The sequence below is a fragment of the Bos javanicus genome, chromosome 14 (genome assembly GCF_032452875.1).
Source record: "Bos javanicus breed banteng chromosome 14, ARS-OSU_banteng_1.0, whole genome shotgun sequence".
NCBI lineage: Eukaryota > Metazoa > Chordata > Mammalia > Artiodactyla > Bovidae > Bos > Bos javanicus.
In genome coordinates, this window is record NC_083881.1 from 64634380 (window position 1) to 64651602 (window position 17223).

The 17223-nt window shown below is 37.3% G+C and overlaps 1 protein-coding gene across 15 annotated transcripts in view; it reads right to left on the minus strand.

Moving 5' to 3' along the window:
- VPS13B (vacuolar protein sorting 13 homolog B) overlaps nt 1-17223 on the minus strand; it is an 804527-nt gene that overhangs the window by 54235 nt on the left and 733069 nt on the right. For 14 of the 15 annotated variants that reach the window (XM_061438325.1, XM_061438316.1, XM_061438319.1 and 11 more), the window contains 6 exons: nt 12094-12249; nt 3696-3959; nt 2931-3014; nt 2578-2753; nt 1996-2166; nt 1104-1305 (listed from right to left, as the gene is read on the minus strand). In XM_061438325.1, the coding sequence (XP_061294309.1) occupies nt 1104-1305; nt 1996-2166; nt 2578-2753; nt 2931-3014; nt 3696-3959; nt 12094-12249 (1053 nt within the window). Of the gene's footprint in view, nt 1-1103; nt 1306-1995; nt 2167-2577; nt 2754-2930; nt 3015-3695; nt 3960-12093; nt 12250-17223 lie in introns of those variants that run through there. The other variant, XM_061438329.1, reaches the window with a different exon arrangement.

The window sequence follows — 17223 nt, forward strand, 5'->3', positions numbered from 1 at the left end:
TCCTCAATTATAAAATAGTTTTCTTAACTTTGATATTTTTACCTCAATTCATAGGAATTTTTTCTATTATAGGTCTACCTAGGCAACGACGTCCTTTTTACTTTTTTTTGGTAATGGCAACATACATTTTATTTCACTTCCCAATGCCTTCTTTGAATCACAGTGGAATTTGTATTTATGGAAGGAGGGAAAAAACATCAACCCAAACTGGGACTACCCTATAAATACCAAAGGCTTAGAAACTGAAGGTTTCATTTTGTTTGATAAAAGAATAATATGCAATATTAGGTACATGCAGGTCAACATTCCAATTCCATAAGGTAACATCATATGATTATTTAAAAAAAAAAAAAAAGAAAAAAATGCAATTGAATAAAGATGTTTATAAACTGGGGCTAAAAGAAAAGGACTCTCAAATTGTTCCATATCAGAAAAACATTTTATTTAGGAATTCCATGTACCCTATTCTCTTACAGATTTATATGCTTTCTTGGAACTGGGCTAGCCTTATCAAGAAAGTTCTCTTGTGATGAAATATAAAATCTTCCTATGAAGTTCTATTTTACAACCAGATTTTTCTCCCCTTGTTAGTAATGATTCTATGTTGTTATCAGTAACAGGTGGGCATCCATGATTATGGACAGGCAAGTCCACTTATAAAGGAAAAGGGGCCCGACAAAAATAGCTGTTCAGAAATCTTCTTATTCATCTTGCAAATCTATGAGAGTTTCTATAAAAACTACAAAAACATCTAGAGGGTAGGTGAGCACAGCATACAGCTCTATATTCTTAACATATTCTGAGTAGACCAGTCCTAATACTTGTCAAACATTCTGTTGAGGAATGGAAATGAGAATGCAACTAGTACAAGTTATCGAATTCAATGATAACTCAAGCATGAATACTGCTGACGGGTGGGAAAAAAAGAGACATCTGAGATGTCTTTAAATATCAAAGAACATTCCATACCCCTTACATATGATTCTAGGAGGACAGTTTTCCACAACTGATTGAGTCTGTTAAGAACATAAATGCAACCTTAGAATAAAAGATGGTTGTTGAAAGAAAGAATTCCTATTAGTTTAAAAGAAGAGTTATAGTACCTGAAAATTAGGAGGGATAATAATTTTGCCAGCAGGAACCTGTAGAACAATCTTCTCTCCCTCAAATAGCCAGAGGTCCCACTTGGACTGATTGATAAGCAGGGCCCAGGGTAGCAATTCTATCAATAAGGTCCTCACATATGGTTTCCAGGCTGACAGCTTCACTCGCATTGGGCTGTCCCACTGGCTCAGTTGCTCATTCCTGTGCCAAATACCACATCCAACAGACTCAATGAAACATGATTTCAGGACTCATGAAATGTGTTTAAGAATTCCAGACACACAACGCTCCTGTATGGTACCTCTTCACATCAGAGTCATGCAATGCCAAATTTGCATCCAGGAGGAAGAAACTTTTCATGCAATTATGTTCTAGATTAAGAATGAAGTAATTTACAGAATACATCTACTAGGAGATAAAAGGTCAGAATGTGACAGATACATGCAAACATCTTTTTTAAAATGTTTTTTAGGGTATCTAACATATTTGTGAACATTCATTCATTTAATATTGAGAACTGTTCATAGAAAACCGGGGCTGGAGAACATTATCTGTCAGAAAGTGAAAAGTTTAAATGAAAGTTGTTCAGTTGTGTCCAACTCTTTGTGACCCCATGGACTATACAGTTCATGGCATTCTCCAGGCCAGAATACTGAAGTGGGTAGCATTTCCCTTCTCCAGGGGATCTTCCCAACCCAGGGATTGAACCCAGGTCTCCCACATTGCAGGCAGATTCTTTACCAGCTGAGCCACAAGAGAAGCCCAAGGATACTGGAGTGGGTAGTCTAACCCTTCTCCAGGGGATCTTCCTGACCCAGGAATCAAACCAGGGTTTCCTGCATTGCAGGTAGATTCTTTACCAACTGAGAGGCTATCAGGGAAGCCCCTTACCTGTCAGAGTCCTTTTTATTATAGGGCCATGTGGGTTGAAGGAACTTCTCTGGCCCGTAGAACTCATCAAGGATCTGAGTAACTGTGCCTCCGGGGTGTATCTTAGTAGCTATCTGCTTAATGAGGGATGTTGAGATGGGAACAGCACAGTGTGAAGGGTCATCCTCTTCTCTAGGAAATGGAAAGGAAAAACAAAAATGATTATCAGATGTATTACAAACCAATGTGTGTTTGTTTTTTTTTTTTGTGAGAGCGAGTCAATTTTTGGTGCTTTAGGGATGAAACAGTTTGGGGAATGATCTGGGATTTCCTCCCTAACGCATGGGTGGACCGCTCTCATTCCTCTACAGAAATTATGTTGTCAATTAGATTTTCTGATCATCCCTCTTTTTCATTTCTAATGCGGCTGAATTTTATCTTCAACTACGGAAGAAAACAGGAGAACACTAGGCAAGGCAATTTAAAAATAACATTCTCATAAGAAATCACACAAAAAACTCTTATCTTTTCTTGCCCCCCCTTGACAGGGCAAGGTACTTTTTCTTCTGAATCTGAGGAAAAAGTTAAGGATTTTCCCAGTACCTTGCTTGAAATGTTAGGTGATGTACAAGGTCAGGTTCTATGTTTTGCAGTGGTTTTTCCTGTCCTTTTCCTGGAATAATTTGTGTTTCACTCAATCCCAGACTCCTTTTCTCCAAATGTATGATAATGGGGTCTGGAAGATGACTCCTCATGATAAAAAGAGGGCTGAACACAATCTATAAAAATAAAAGGACAGAACAACTTTCATATTTGCTTTGTTGCAGTATTCCAGCTGTTTGATGCTGAGACAAACTTGTAATAAATCTCTTCCCTGGGTCACTCTGACCTTAATTTATTTCAGAACAGGAAAGGTCAAAGTTGTATGCCATATTTTAGGATCTGAAAGCACTCACCATTCGCTGCTGCACTTGAGAGCTGGGTTCTAAAGTCAAAACTGTGCACCAGACATAAATAATGGAACTGTTTGAAGATGGCACCTGCACATGAGAGAGAAAAGAGTTCTATTAAACACTGAACAGTTTACTAATTAATCAAAATAAGGCAGAGATATAATATCAGTTTGAATGATAAAAAAGTAAAGTTATTGAAAAAAGCCATTAAAAAAAAAGAATACCTAAGCAAAAACAGACTTCACTATGGCATAAAGTGAATGTGCGGTGAGTCAATGGGGCCAATTATTTCCATAAAGATGAAGGGATGTGTATGTGGAGTGACTGATATAAGAGTGAGTGGGAGAACGAAAGAGAGATTTGTGCTTCGTGGGAATGAAAGTGATGATGGTGGAGATTGAGAAAGAGATAAAAAAAGTAGCAGGTCATCACAAAGCTTCTCAAGTGGGGAGGACACGCTTTTTTCCCTCCCATCCCTTCAAAGCCCTAGAGCAACAGAATCTTTTTCAAGATATAACTCATCTCCATCTGGAAGGGTAGAGTCTTGGCTACAGGAAGTACTGGAACTGATACAAATGTGTTGTCGTGGGATGGGGAGGAAAAAGTTTGAGAAGTAATATTTAAAGTCTTTGCATATTATTTCAGGCCTCCCCTCTTTTGTACCTATCATTTATTAATAAATTAAGTGCTACACTGAATAAAGAACATAATGAGAACTTTACAATTTTAAAGTTGCTCTGTTCTGGACTGTGCTACTACTTGTCACACCTGAATGACGACGCTATACTCAGGGGCCTTGGATTCCAGGCACACGTCTCTCGACCAGTCTTCATCTCCTTTGGCCCTCACACACAACTCAGTCAGTTCGCTGTTTTCTAGTATGTACGAAGGCAATTTCTGTTTGGCTGTGAGGCAGTCAAAGTGTTCCCGAACCACAGCTTGTCCATCTTGACCAATGTAATGCTGAACCACTTTTAATTCTATGCTTTGAGACAAGTAACTACAGATGATCTGTCTTCCACAGATGATAATCTAAAAACAAACAAACAAACAAAAAACAATCAATCAACCCCTCAATCAGTAAGACTTCCATCAATTTAGACTCCATGAACTGGAAACAGAGCAAACTTGGGAGATATCACAGGTTTGGTTTCAGACCACCCACAATAAAGCAAACATCTTAATAAAGAGTGCAATAAGTTGCACTCTTATGCAACACAAGATCTCTGTATAAACTGATAATACAAACAACTTTTAACTCATATGCTGAATTATATTTTATCTTATTCACATTTTTCCTATAGTGTAGAAGCATTTATATTTATAAAACACACAGAATTATCCATTAATCCCAAGAATTATTTAACTTTTCATCCAGTTAAGCATATAATTCAGGGCAGGCATTAAGAAATATTAATATCTCTTTTGGTGGAAACTGATGCAGTAAATACTTTTAGAAAGCAAATCCCTGTGTAATATGAGTTTTCACCATGGTTGAGGAAGACAGGACTTTCTGATACAGTTTTCCTTATTTGTAATATTTTTCCAGGTTATAAAATATATAATAAGTAATACATATATGCCATAGTTAAAGGTCTAAGGATATGATCTAGCTCTAAGGTCTAATTTTATATGTCAACTTGAATGGGCCATTCAAGATATTTTGGTCACACATTACACTGGGTGTGTGTGTGTGAAGGTGTTTCTAGATGAGATTAATATTCGAATTGGTAGACAGACTAAAGCAGACTGCTCTCCCTAACTGGTGGACCTCATCCTAGCAGCTGAAGACCTGAAAGAATGGAGAGCCTGGGTCAGGAGGCAACTCCTCCTGCCTCATGCTTGAGCTGGACACTCATCTGTTCCAGCCTATGGAAACAATTGAAACATCAGCTCTTCTTGGTATGCTAGCCTGCTGGCTTTTGGACTGGAACTTCACATCAGCTCTTCTGGTCTTCCAACCTGCAGACTGCGAATCTTAGGACTTCTCAGCCTCCATAATCATGTGAGCCAATTTATAGTAAATCTCTCTTTCCCCTTCTCTATGTGTGTATGTATATACATACATACAAGTATATGTGTGTGTACACACACAAACACAAAGACACACCCTTTTTGTTCTGTTTTTTTTTTTCCTTTTTGGAGAACCTAATAAGTATTTTCACAAATTATCTCTTATTTTCAAAACAACCACATAAAACAGGTGCTATAATGAGTCCTCATATTAATAAGGAAAAAAACAGAGGCAGAGAGATGTTGAATAATTGGCCTGATGTTACCCCGACTGTCTGGTCCAGAGTCTGATCACTACCCTGATAGTCTGTATCTCATAAAATCAATACCTACCTATTAAGAAAACAGAAACAATATAAAGAGAATAAAGCTTGCTCATCAAAAGGTAATGTATTATAGCAGAAACAAGTGGTTCCATTCCAAATAATTTCTTTTTCTTTGTTAGTCTTTCCTTTGCCTTTGCTGTCAAAATCACCAATTTGGTTTAGGCCTCAAGCAGCCCAGTCCTCAGGGAAGGTGGACACCTCGCAAGACCCCTAAAAGCTGTATCACAGTTGGTACATGCTAATCCTGGTAACTCCATTCCACCATTGCCAATGATTAGTGGTGAACATGGAGCTCTGTTTTGGCAAATAATACAAAAAGGAAGGCTGCTAAAAGTCTCTGGGAAAGATTTTACTCTTTGATAATAAGGAAGACAATTTGAGAAGAGAAAACCCTCCTTTTTCTCTGCCATGGAAGATATCAGGAGAGGATACAGATTTTGCAGCTATCTTGAGGCCAGGAAGGCAAACTCAAGAGGACAGCAGAGAAGCAGATACAGTACTGAGCGCCTAATTAACTACCCAACACTGAACCTGCCTTAAGATAGGAGCAATAGTATCTGCTTCATTAACTTGCTATCAAGATTAAAAAGCCTATTTTTGTAACATCATGGTGAAAGCATCCTAACTGATACATTTTTCTATGTCATTAGGAGCACTTTGTAACCACCATTAAAAAAAAAACTATTACTTATACAAATTAATATATTAACAATTATTTATGAACTATTATTTATCCCAGACAAATCTGCTAGATTGACAGACCAAAAATTAAAGTCATTGTTACTTCAACTTGCATTACTTGAGTAGTGAGGTTTAGCAATTTCTTGAACATTTATTTTCCAACAGTCTATTTCTCAGAATCTTCTTTAGAAGGAACACATCTGCAAAAACCAGGCTATGCTCAACTGTTATATTCCCCCTAGATACTCTGGCCATTATAATCTTTTAAAACAATATTTTCAAAATAACAAAACACACACAAGTCAACTGAACTATGAGTCCTAAATCAGCACACAAGATTTTCTTTAGCACATATAGGGGTTACGAGACACTTATGATAAGCCTTATGATGCCATAGCATTGCCTAATTTTGAATAAACATTTGGAAGTGCTGAGGCAGTATTTAACTCTGTTCCTCTTCTGGATGTGTCCAGGCCTGGCAATGTGTGTTCAGTGCTCTTGCTTCAGAACCTTTGGGCCCCATGAGATTTAGGAGAGAATTTGGCTGTCTCTCACAGAAACCACAGAATCTTTGCAACCATCTGGGACTCACTTTGTTTAAAGACAAAGATCCTCTTGGTGGGTTTTTATAGTTTCATTTTCAACCAAAAAGCCTGTTAAATAGGCTTCAAATTTGATAAAAAGAAAATCCTTAAAAGTGGCCAGGGAGGAAAGGCTACTAAGATGAAAGGAAATCCAAAATGGCTGCGCCTTGGAACTGTGCTCTACATGGCTGCTCCCTTGCAGGGTTCAGTGGCAGCCATGCCTGCGTTCCTTCAAAGTGGCAACACTTACAGTGCTGATATTTTGAAAATTATGGTTAGAATTTCAAGATTAATTTATCAGTTGAAGACAGCTACTTAATTTTTTTAATGTAGGGTTTCTCTTTAGTACACATTTCCAGGTTTCACACCACTTCCCCTTTTTCTCCAAAGCCACAAAGATGTGTATTGAAGATTTCTACATATGATTTTACTTAGCAGGTTTCTGAACTCTTATTAGATCAGTGCCAAGAAGAATAGCAATATTAAAAGAATAATTCCAGAGCACCAGATGCACTGGAAAATGATATCTTAACCATGATTAAAAGTGTATGTATAAAGATACAAATATATATACATACATTCATATATGTACATTAAAATTTTTAGAACGGTAAAGCTTTCCTCAATGAAGAGATGGAAAACATAGAAGCAAATATGTGTACATGAGTAGTTGTATAATGTACAAAGTTTCTGGGAAATTTTATGTGTGGTCAATTTTTATTGAACTGGAGAAATGAGAAGGGTCTAGGAAAGGAAGGGTACAGGCAACTAAACGTCACTGTTCCAACAAGCTTTAGCCGATTCTCCACTGTCCAGAGGCACGGTACACGGTTAAGGTACATCAGGGAGCTGCACACACTCACCTCCCCAAATGGGGTGTGGTAATTAGGCAGCTGTGGTTTCTTGTAACTTTCCAGGCCCAGGTGGGATAGAAGGAAAGAAGCCAAGATGTGAGGGAGGCAGGAGTCCACCACGCTCTTCTGGAAGGTTGATACCTATCTTCCTTCCTAACCTGGCCACCTGAGGAATCCTGTGTCTCTGCTGTACTTTAACTAGAGCTAATCTGAATGTTAGTTAATCTACCCTGACCATAGGAAAAAAAAAAATCCAGTTTAAAGGAAGTAATACTTTGTGTGTGGGAGGGTAGGGTGTGGAGGGGAGACGGGGTAGAGAGAGAGAGAGAGAGAGAGAGAGAGAGAGACAGACAGACAGAGAGACAGACAGACAGAGAGAGACAGGGACAGACAGAGAAGTGGGGGGAGAGAGAGAGAGAGAAAGAGAAGAAAGGCTGAAAAACACTGACTGGGAAGGTTTTTTACAACTTTGATACATGCAGTGGTAGGTCTGAGGTTGCCATGGTGGTCTGCTGAACCTCGTATTACCCAGGTTCAGTATAAACCACTTTCCATTTGCTTGAATTTTAGGTTAACGAATTGTTGTTTTTGTGTTTCACTTTTCCCTGCTCTGCTGAGTTTTTAAAAATGGCTCTAATATAGAGCACAGTCTCAGATAATGATGACAAGAAATGTTAAAACTCAAAATAAGTTACGTGTGTAAGGCCTCCCATGATAGCGGGAATGTAAAATGGATTTTCCCAGTTCCTGTGGGAGAAGAAGACACCTCTTCTCCAAAAGGTAAATGCCATGTGAGGGCCCTTATGCTTCCATTATTTCTTTCCACATATCCCTTTCCTGTTTGGCTAGACTTGACCTTTTTTTTTTTTTTTAAGAGTATTTATTATAAATGGGTAAGAAGCAGAGAAAAGTGTGAAAGGCATTCTCCCCCACACCCAGAAAAGGATTATTAACATTTAACAGTACAAATAACATTTGGAAAAGTCCTGAAATGTGATTTGGCACCAGATGCCTTAAAATCTATATTTGGCATTAACAGAGAGAGTGATTAAAAGAATTCCTTAAACTCTCAATGCACGGAAAATTTTTTTAGTTCTGATTTGAACCCTTCATAAATATTTAAGGTTTAAAAAATGCTAATAGTTTGAAAAACTCATGAAGTCGGCAGATGTTTTAGGAAAAATATATATTTAGTTATTTAAAAGATTAGCATAGTAGCAATAAGACTCTGGTAAGTCAAAACAGTGAGTTTTGTCTAAGAAATAAAGTATATCTTTTTAATTTGGAAATATGCATCAAGCATCACAAAAATATTCATATCCTTTGGGCAGGTAATTTAAATTTTATAGCAATTATTTTAAGGACAGATACAGAAATGTGGACATATATTTATTAAAAAGATATTTATTGCAGGATCTATTACAGTGACCAACTGGACATTAACTGAATGTTCAACAGCAAGGAAATGTCTAGGTGTATTTCGATATACCATATGGCAAATCACTAGGCAACCATTAAAGGGATAACTCCAGGAATTTTAAATAACAGGAGAAAATAAACATTACATAAAGTTAAAAGAAGAAACAAGTTGAAAAATTATGATTACAGTTCAATTTCACTCAGATGGTAAGGAATCTGCCTGCAATGCTGGACGACCTGGGTTTGATCCCTGGGTTCGGAAGATCCCCTGAAGGAAGACATGGCAACCCACTCCAGTATTCTTGCCTGGAGAATCCCACGGACAGAGGAGCCTGGTGGGCTACAGTCTACAGGGTTGCAAAGAGTCAGACACAACTGAGCGACTAAGTACACACAGTCAGATTTCGAGTTGTTTCAAAGAAAAAAAGGTACCAAAGTAATAACAGAATATATTTTTTGGTTGGTTGATTTATGAGTAAGTTTCATTTTCTTCATGAGGCTTTTTGTGTTTCCAGATATATTTTATAATAGTTAACATAAAAATAACAGTGTGAACTAGTATTTATTGGGTGTTTTCTATTATAAAAGGAATATGAAGCATAAAACAGTTAAGAAATTTGCTTAAGGTCATATAGGTAATAAGTACAAGGGCTGAGAGATCTTTTACAATCAGAAAAAAGGTAGGTAAAACTTTGTAAGAATTAAAAAAATGTATTTTTCATGACAAATTTTTTTGACTTATGGTATATACTGTTGCGATAGTATCTACTCAGGTACAGTGTATATACTAATGTATCCTGAAATCTAATATCAGTTCTTGAAAGTAATAATATCTATGGCAAGAATGAGGTGTCTATATGTAGCAACACAAAAACACATGAGTGTTGCTCATGCCTGGAAATATTTCATTACTGTAATAATAACTGAAGTTCATTGGGTTATGACAGTGGGCCAGGCACTAGTGTAAGCACTATACATATACAAACTTATTTAATTCTCACACCTACTTTACGAGGAAGGCACTATTATTATTCCCATTTTACAGATGAGAAAAGTGATCACAATGGTAAGTAGTAGCTAGCAAGGGTGCCTGTGACTTTAACCATCAGGACATATCTTTAAAACATTTCTCCACAGAAGGACCCTGCCACTCCACTCATTGGTAAATGTCCTCTGAACTCTGAACACAGAGCTGAACGAACTGGAAAACTTCAGACCAGAGCTATGGTAGTCAAAGCATCCGAGAACTTGTTAGAAATACAAATTCTCATGCTATACCCAAGAACTACTGAACCTGGAACTCTAGGGGTGGGAATCCAGCAACCTGTGCTTCATTCAACAAACCCTCCAAGGGATTCATTCAGACACATACTCAAGTTGAAGCCTAGAGGGAGAGAAACTAAGGGGAAATATGCTAATTCCTCATGTTTTTGGAAGGCTTAATATAGAGGAGAGGCAACAAGTTGCGTGCTTCCTGTGTATGCCTCTCAAGTTCTGAGGAATGGTAAAAACTGGCTAAATGGTAACAGATCTTGGCTCAAAATTAGGAAAGAATTTCTTATTTCATTAATATCTGGAAGTAACCGACAACGGAAAGAGCTGCCATGTGAGAGAATGAGACTCTCGTTCAGAGTATTCAAACAAATGCTCTATGACCATTTCTCAGGCACGCTGATGAATGGGGAGGTAGACAAGGCATTCTTGAGAGATCGTGAGTGACGGAATCAGAAAACCAGTGGGTGCTGGGCAGATGTTTGTTGAGATCACGTCCATGTAAGCAAGGTCTGAGGGCAGACGGGAGAAACGATTCTTGTTTTTAAGACTTTCCAGTTCAAAGCCCACACTAGCCATGCTGGTCTCTTCCTGAGTCCTTGGGTAAGATCCATTTGTCCAATATTTGTATCTTTGTTTATCCCATACTGCTGAGTGGGGATGCCCTCTCTTAATCTCAATTCAACATGCTTTGTAAAGCCCAGTTCAGGTCAAATCTTCTTAGTGAAACCTCTAAATTCCCTTCACACTTACTGTCAGCCGTACACATTGTTGGGTTTACATAAATTTATGTGAATTTACACTTTGAGAGCAAAGGTTGTGTCACATACTTAGGGTCTTCTGTTATACCCTGTTCTACAGGAGGCAATCAACAAATACTTGGGGAAATGGTCGGCTGATGGGGAACACTCTTCCACGCTTCTGAGACTCTGCTGCTACTGTACTCTTCTCACTTGTTGCTCTCAATAATGAGAGCGCGAAGTCCTGCTCCCTGATTAGGTGCAGACCAAGAATGCACACGGGACGGGTCCTACTGTTCACTTTACCGGTTGCCTCCTGCTTGCCCCCTGGCACACAGCAGTGAAGGGGCCCCAGGTGCTCAATACAGAAAGCTCCCTTTTTCCTTTTCCAGGGACTGGTGCTGTGTCTATCACATCTTCAGTTCACATAACCTTTGGATAGATTGTTACAATCCAGATGCAGATGTGTATGTTAAAACTCTTATGACAAATCCAGTTATTATGTGTGCAGTGAAGCCAGTTTTCAAATTTTAATACTTCCTTTTTTTTTCTTTCTACTCTTGTCATGTGCTCCATGGTTGAAAAACATCTTTTAAAAACCACATTTTCACATCTTAAGAACACAAAAAAGTGTCAGATACTTCCCCCCCCCCTCTTTGCAGTCTTAGAACTTCAAAAACAGCCAAAAGGAAGTTTTATAAAATACATAAAAATATGTGCTGAGAGCTGAGGTTTTATAAGCCAAGAGTTAGACTGCAGTGAATTTTTACTGTAGTTAATATTAACTCCTAGGAAAAGAACGCTTGCTGGAGACCCAGGCCCACTCTGCCATGGGAGAGAACCTCGATACTTTCTTGCAGGTTACTCTTGCATGCCTGAGAATCAACTCCTGGTTATCCACTGCTGGACTATCCAGAGTCCCCACCATCCTTGGCTTCTTTTCCTTCTCAATAAAGACCCTTTGGCCATTTCACAGCTCATTAGCACCTCCACCAGAAGGTAGGTGGTGACAGGGAGAAGAGGTGAAATGAAAATCAGTAAATTTTACTGCTCGTTAGCAGCTCTTGTAAAAGACCTGGGACAAGGGTACGAAGCCATCAGCATCATCAGGATCAACAACAAACAGTAAGTGTGCACGCGCATGGCTGGAGTAGGCACAGCTAGGAAGAGCTCTGCGATTTTTTTTATGATTGTTATTTTCATCTCTTTAAGTTTCCCTTCCATTATAACATCCAATGATTCAGAGTCGTCTGGGCCATGGACACACAAGAACTTACCTGTTTCTGCACGCCGCTGACTTGCTGAGCCTTGATGATGAGTGAAGCAGTTCGACCCTTGTACTGAATAGTTCTAATAAATGTCCCCGCATGGTCCACACTGAAGGGCTCTGACCAACGCCAGTTGCCCCAACCTTCAATACAGATGTGTAACAGCTGGAGAGAGAAACAAGAATTGTCATAATGCCAAAAGTGCCAACAAAAATCTAGTCCTAAAATGAAAGTCTCATTGCTGGAAAACCTTCCTATTTGTAATACTTAGCATCTGTTTTCTTTCTAACCTGCATTATTCATCCACTTCCAGCTTATTCAACCAGGCTAAGAATAGCAAATATGCCACATAGAGTCAATGCGGTTTTCCAGATCACATTTTAAACCTTCTTAAAAATAACTGTCCTATCAAATGGTAAAAGGGCCTGTTGAACATTTGAGGAAAGACTGTTTCATTCATCTGGAGGACAAGAAGGCTGAAATGTGAGATCAAAGAATCATGGTCTTGGCTGATAGCTTATTCCTTCCTCTGGCTAGACAGTAATTAAAGCTAAATTTGGTTTGTAGCATTATTTTTGACCCTAAATTGCCATTCTTTATTTTTCCTTTTGATAAAGAACAAAATAGCAATCTGAGAATGCAATTCATTTAATATATTCATTCTCCTTATGAGATCACATATATCATATTAGAAATACCTTTAACATTTTGAATGTCTGTTCTATTCTTTTTCTTAGTATGTATTTATTGTAATTTTTACCAGTTGAGTCCCTGATCCACATTCACGTTTATTCACACAGTATTGCCACTTTTAGTAATACTTAGATTTCTTTCATGGACATCAAATACTTTCTATTTCTACTGCTACCTATTAACTGCAATTAAGTATTCCAAACTTAAGTCCACTAACTGAAAAGGCATTCCAAAACAACAATGACTGTTTCTTTAGGATACATGTTTAAATGAAAATAAATAATGTTCTTGTTGTTCAGTCACTAAGTCGTGTCCGACGCTTTGCGACCCCATGGACTGCAGCATGGCAGGCTTCCCTGTCCTTCGCTATCTCCCAGAGTTTGCTCAGACTTATGTCCATTGAGTCAATGATGCCATACAGAAATAAAACTGACATTTTAGGAAAAAGGTTTAGATAATATATAAACAATATTTCCCTTCATATCATACATAATTTTTAAAAGAGCTAACCAAAGGTTAATCACATGAAACATTTTCCAACTAACAGAATAAATAAAACTTTGAAACCATTATATAAGAGCTATCATAATGGGCTCTTAAATACATTAAGGATTTCATGAGAATTGCCATAATAATAAAAGTCTTTTGATAGCAACATTATTTTTTAGTTTAAACATTAAGAGGAACCCTTATAAAGTGCTTAAACTTGAAAATTTCCCAAGGTCATTGTTCATCATAATGTAACATTTGGTGGAAAATTCAGAGAGAGATTTTTTGTTTTGTTTTTAAATATCTTAAAATATTTTTAAAAATCTGGTAACTCATCTCCCTGCTTTTAATATGGCCCCACTCAGTTCTTCTTCCATACAACTGCCAGTGATCTTGTGAAATCAAAAGGCTACCAGTCAGATGATTTCTAAAAAAAGAAGTCTAACAGCAAAAAAAAATTAAAAAAAAAAAAATCCTGGACGGCAAATAAAATACCTTTAGGGAAAATTTGGTTTTATATACAGTCTTCAACATAAAAGTACCAGAGTATCTTTGATGTTTAAATATTAGTTACAGGGAAAAAAAAAAGAAAAACAATAGTGGTGTTTGGAACCACTTCAGTTTTTGTAGCAGCAACTGGGAATACAGCTCAGGGTACACACAAAACTAAAAGAAACAAAGAAAGTTGTTTTCTTTGGAGAGACTAGTAGCTGGAAATGACAAAAACTAATGAGGCAAGGTACTTAAGGTCAAGCTCAGCTGTATTTTTCTTGAAAATTCCATAGCCTCTAAAGAAAGTTTTAATGTACACAGCGTAATTTTAATTAAGGAGTGTTCACATTTGCATACGAGCTCAATCTTAGGTAGCTGTTCACTCTGTGTGCACAGCGTTTAATGATGAATGTCACCAAGGAATATGCTGTCAGGTTTTGCTTGGCAGCTATTTGTTCTCAAAACGTTGGCACATATATCATATATATTGTCTTTGAATTACGAAAATTCAGATATGTTTGGAGTTAGTGCACACAGAAAAGTTAGGTGGGAGAAAAATATGATGTTTCTCCCCACCTGTATGACCAACAGAATATTTGTAATGTCTGGCCTGCAGTTAAAAAGCATTTAAATATCATTGGCAACTACATGTATATATAAGTTAATAGGAAAGGAATGACATTCCTTGGAGAGAAAAATCTACAAAAAGGAATTCAGGAGGCCTAGCAGTACTTCAGCTGTAGAACCCCAGTACTTCAGTACAGTGCCCAGTACTTCCCCTGGGCACTAGGCAGGGTGCTCAGGTATCCCTGGACATCAAATGAGGGTGGAAAATCCTGTACCTGTTGGACTGACTCACTAAATTTCACTGTTATAGGTACTGAGAAGTCTCCATTTAATAACAAATACCCATATGTCTATTTTTATTTCTATACCAAAGAAACTATAAAATCAGGCATAAAAATGTGAAATTTGTATTAGATTGCCTAATCCTAATGAGACTTGTTTCTATTATTCATCCAATGCATTTTTATTAGTCAGATACTATAAGGAAGGCAATATGTGAAAGACTATGGAGGGCATAAAAAAGAGCTTTGGTCTTTATTCCACAAGGAGCTTAAGATCTTACAGGAAAACTAAGGCCTGTATAACTAACCCACAAGAGGCATTAAGAGAGGTACACGCTGATACAGGAGTCTGGAAGAGAGAGGGCTTGTTCAGGTTGCTGTGATTATGAGAGCTTCCTAAAGCATTTGGGCCTGAGAGTTTGGGTAGGACTTCAATTGGTAAAGATGACAGTCACTGGCCAAGGAGGACAATCTGAGAGGTGAAGTCAGAAGGTTTGCTTGGGGCAAAGTTCATAGTCTCAATTGGCTGGAGAAGAAGAAATATGTCAAAAAAAGAGTGAGGATAAGGTCTGAGAAGCAGATCTAGATGGTGGCCAGCCCTGATGATTTGCTGAGCTACGGAATTTGTGCTTTATTCAGGAATTAGCCTTGTGTACAGATAAGCGATGTGTTGAAAGGATGGTGAGAGCCGAGTGTGGAGGGGTCTGGACAACTGCAATAGAATGAGAGCAATGTGGGCCAGAAACAGGAGAGAGGAAGTATTGGCCTTAACAAAATATCACTATCCATTCTGTCTAGAGCCCACGGTGTCTTTAATGTTCTCTTAACAATTTGGAAATTTTCTTTCCCCTTGTTTCCATTAAGTTTCCCTTTCAGATTCACTTCCTTCACCATCTTTCTTTTCCATTCAGCTTTTTCACTCTCTGTGGCCTACTTAGCTAGTGTCTAATTTTTTCCACTGGGGGGGAAAACAGTCAAATAAGAACCACTCTTGTTTGAACTTTTCAGTGGGAAATGAAATGAAGTATAAGGCAGGTTGTACAGTAGCCACACTCAATGGAAGGCCCCAAGGGGCTACACTGACATTTTTTTCTAGCAGACTGCCCTACTCCAGGGCCACATTGGCAGCAAGATCAAATTCCACTGAAGACTCCAAATGGGAGCACAGAACTTTCCACTCATTTTTTTCAATAAAAAATAAAACTTAAAACTGAATTACTGATCAGGGGCTTGGGGATCAGCTCTCAGGACCACCCACAGTCACATCCAAAGGGAGAATTCCTGACTCGACAGATTACAGAGGAAAGAAAAACAAAATGAAATCTAGGATAACAGGGTACACCAAGGAAGAGGAAGCGGGGGGGGGGGGGGTGTTAAGAAAAAAATTTAAATGATATCTGAAATATAAATGAAAGTACTAGACACTTTTCTTTGACCTTTATTTCACTATTCATTTAAAAATTGTTATCAAGATGCTTTGTACCTAATCAGAAATTGAAAATTTGTCTTCAGAGTCATTTGCATATTTTTTGTACTTTATAGTAATTTATTGTACAGTAATATGCAATGTTCCAAAAAGAAACTGAAAATCTAAATAATGTAAACATATTCCTCCAATGTATTTTATTCTTGACAGAAATTTTAGTTCTGAAAGTTATGTGAAATGCAAGTGAAAGAAACTACTGAATATATGCTTGTAGTAAATATATAGTATATAATATATATTAATATATACAAAAGCTTAAGCATCATATTTGTTTTTTAAACTTCTAAACTCATATTTATATCCTAAGAGCCTAGTGCACAGTAGGCACTGAATGAAATAACTGTTGAATAAAAAATCAGGATTTTTGAAAAATAACCAAAATAACCCAAAGCAGATATCAAAAAATTTTAGTGGTGATATTTGGGCATAAAATATCATAAAATGAGAATGAAATCAAAATATTCAGAAACAATTTCTATTTTGAGTGACCTTTTAATACAGATTTGCTTTACGTGGATAACAATACTAGATTAAGCTACACATCAATGAAATCCCTAAAATCTATAATTCAGACACTGCAACATGATACTAAAGCATAAAGTAGACCCTAAATGATATGTACTAGGTAAACATGCAAATGAAAATTAAGTTAAAATATGAACAAATTCTTGTCTATCCAAAATAACATATAAAAAGCTACAGATCAAATTAAATAGATCAAAGCTAGATTGCTTGTTTAGAATGCACAAGTGGAACTGACAGTACACTTCACATCAATAAACATGAAAACAAAATGAAATATGTTGCTCATTATTGCTTTTTTAAGGCCATTGAATTTCAGGATGTTCAGAGTATCTGAAATAATGCTAGAAAATATCTAGATAATTGCTAATCCTTGGTGTCACTCTGATTCAATATTAGAACTCTTAGGACTCTATATCTCCTTTTTATATTTATAGAGCACAACCTAAAAGAATGATAAAGTAGAAATAAATCAATTTGAATTATTTTCTAGTGGACAACTTGGATTCTTTGATGCAGTATATTTTGGAAGAAAGAGGAGAAAAAAAAAGATTTCCAAATCAACCTTTCAGGGTTGGTCACTGTCATCACACAAGTATCAATGACACA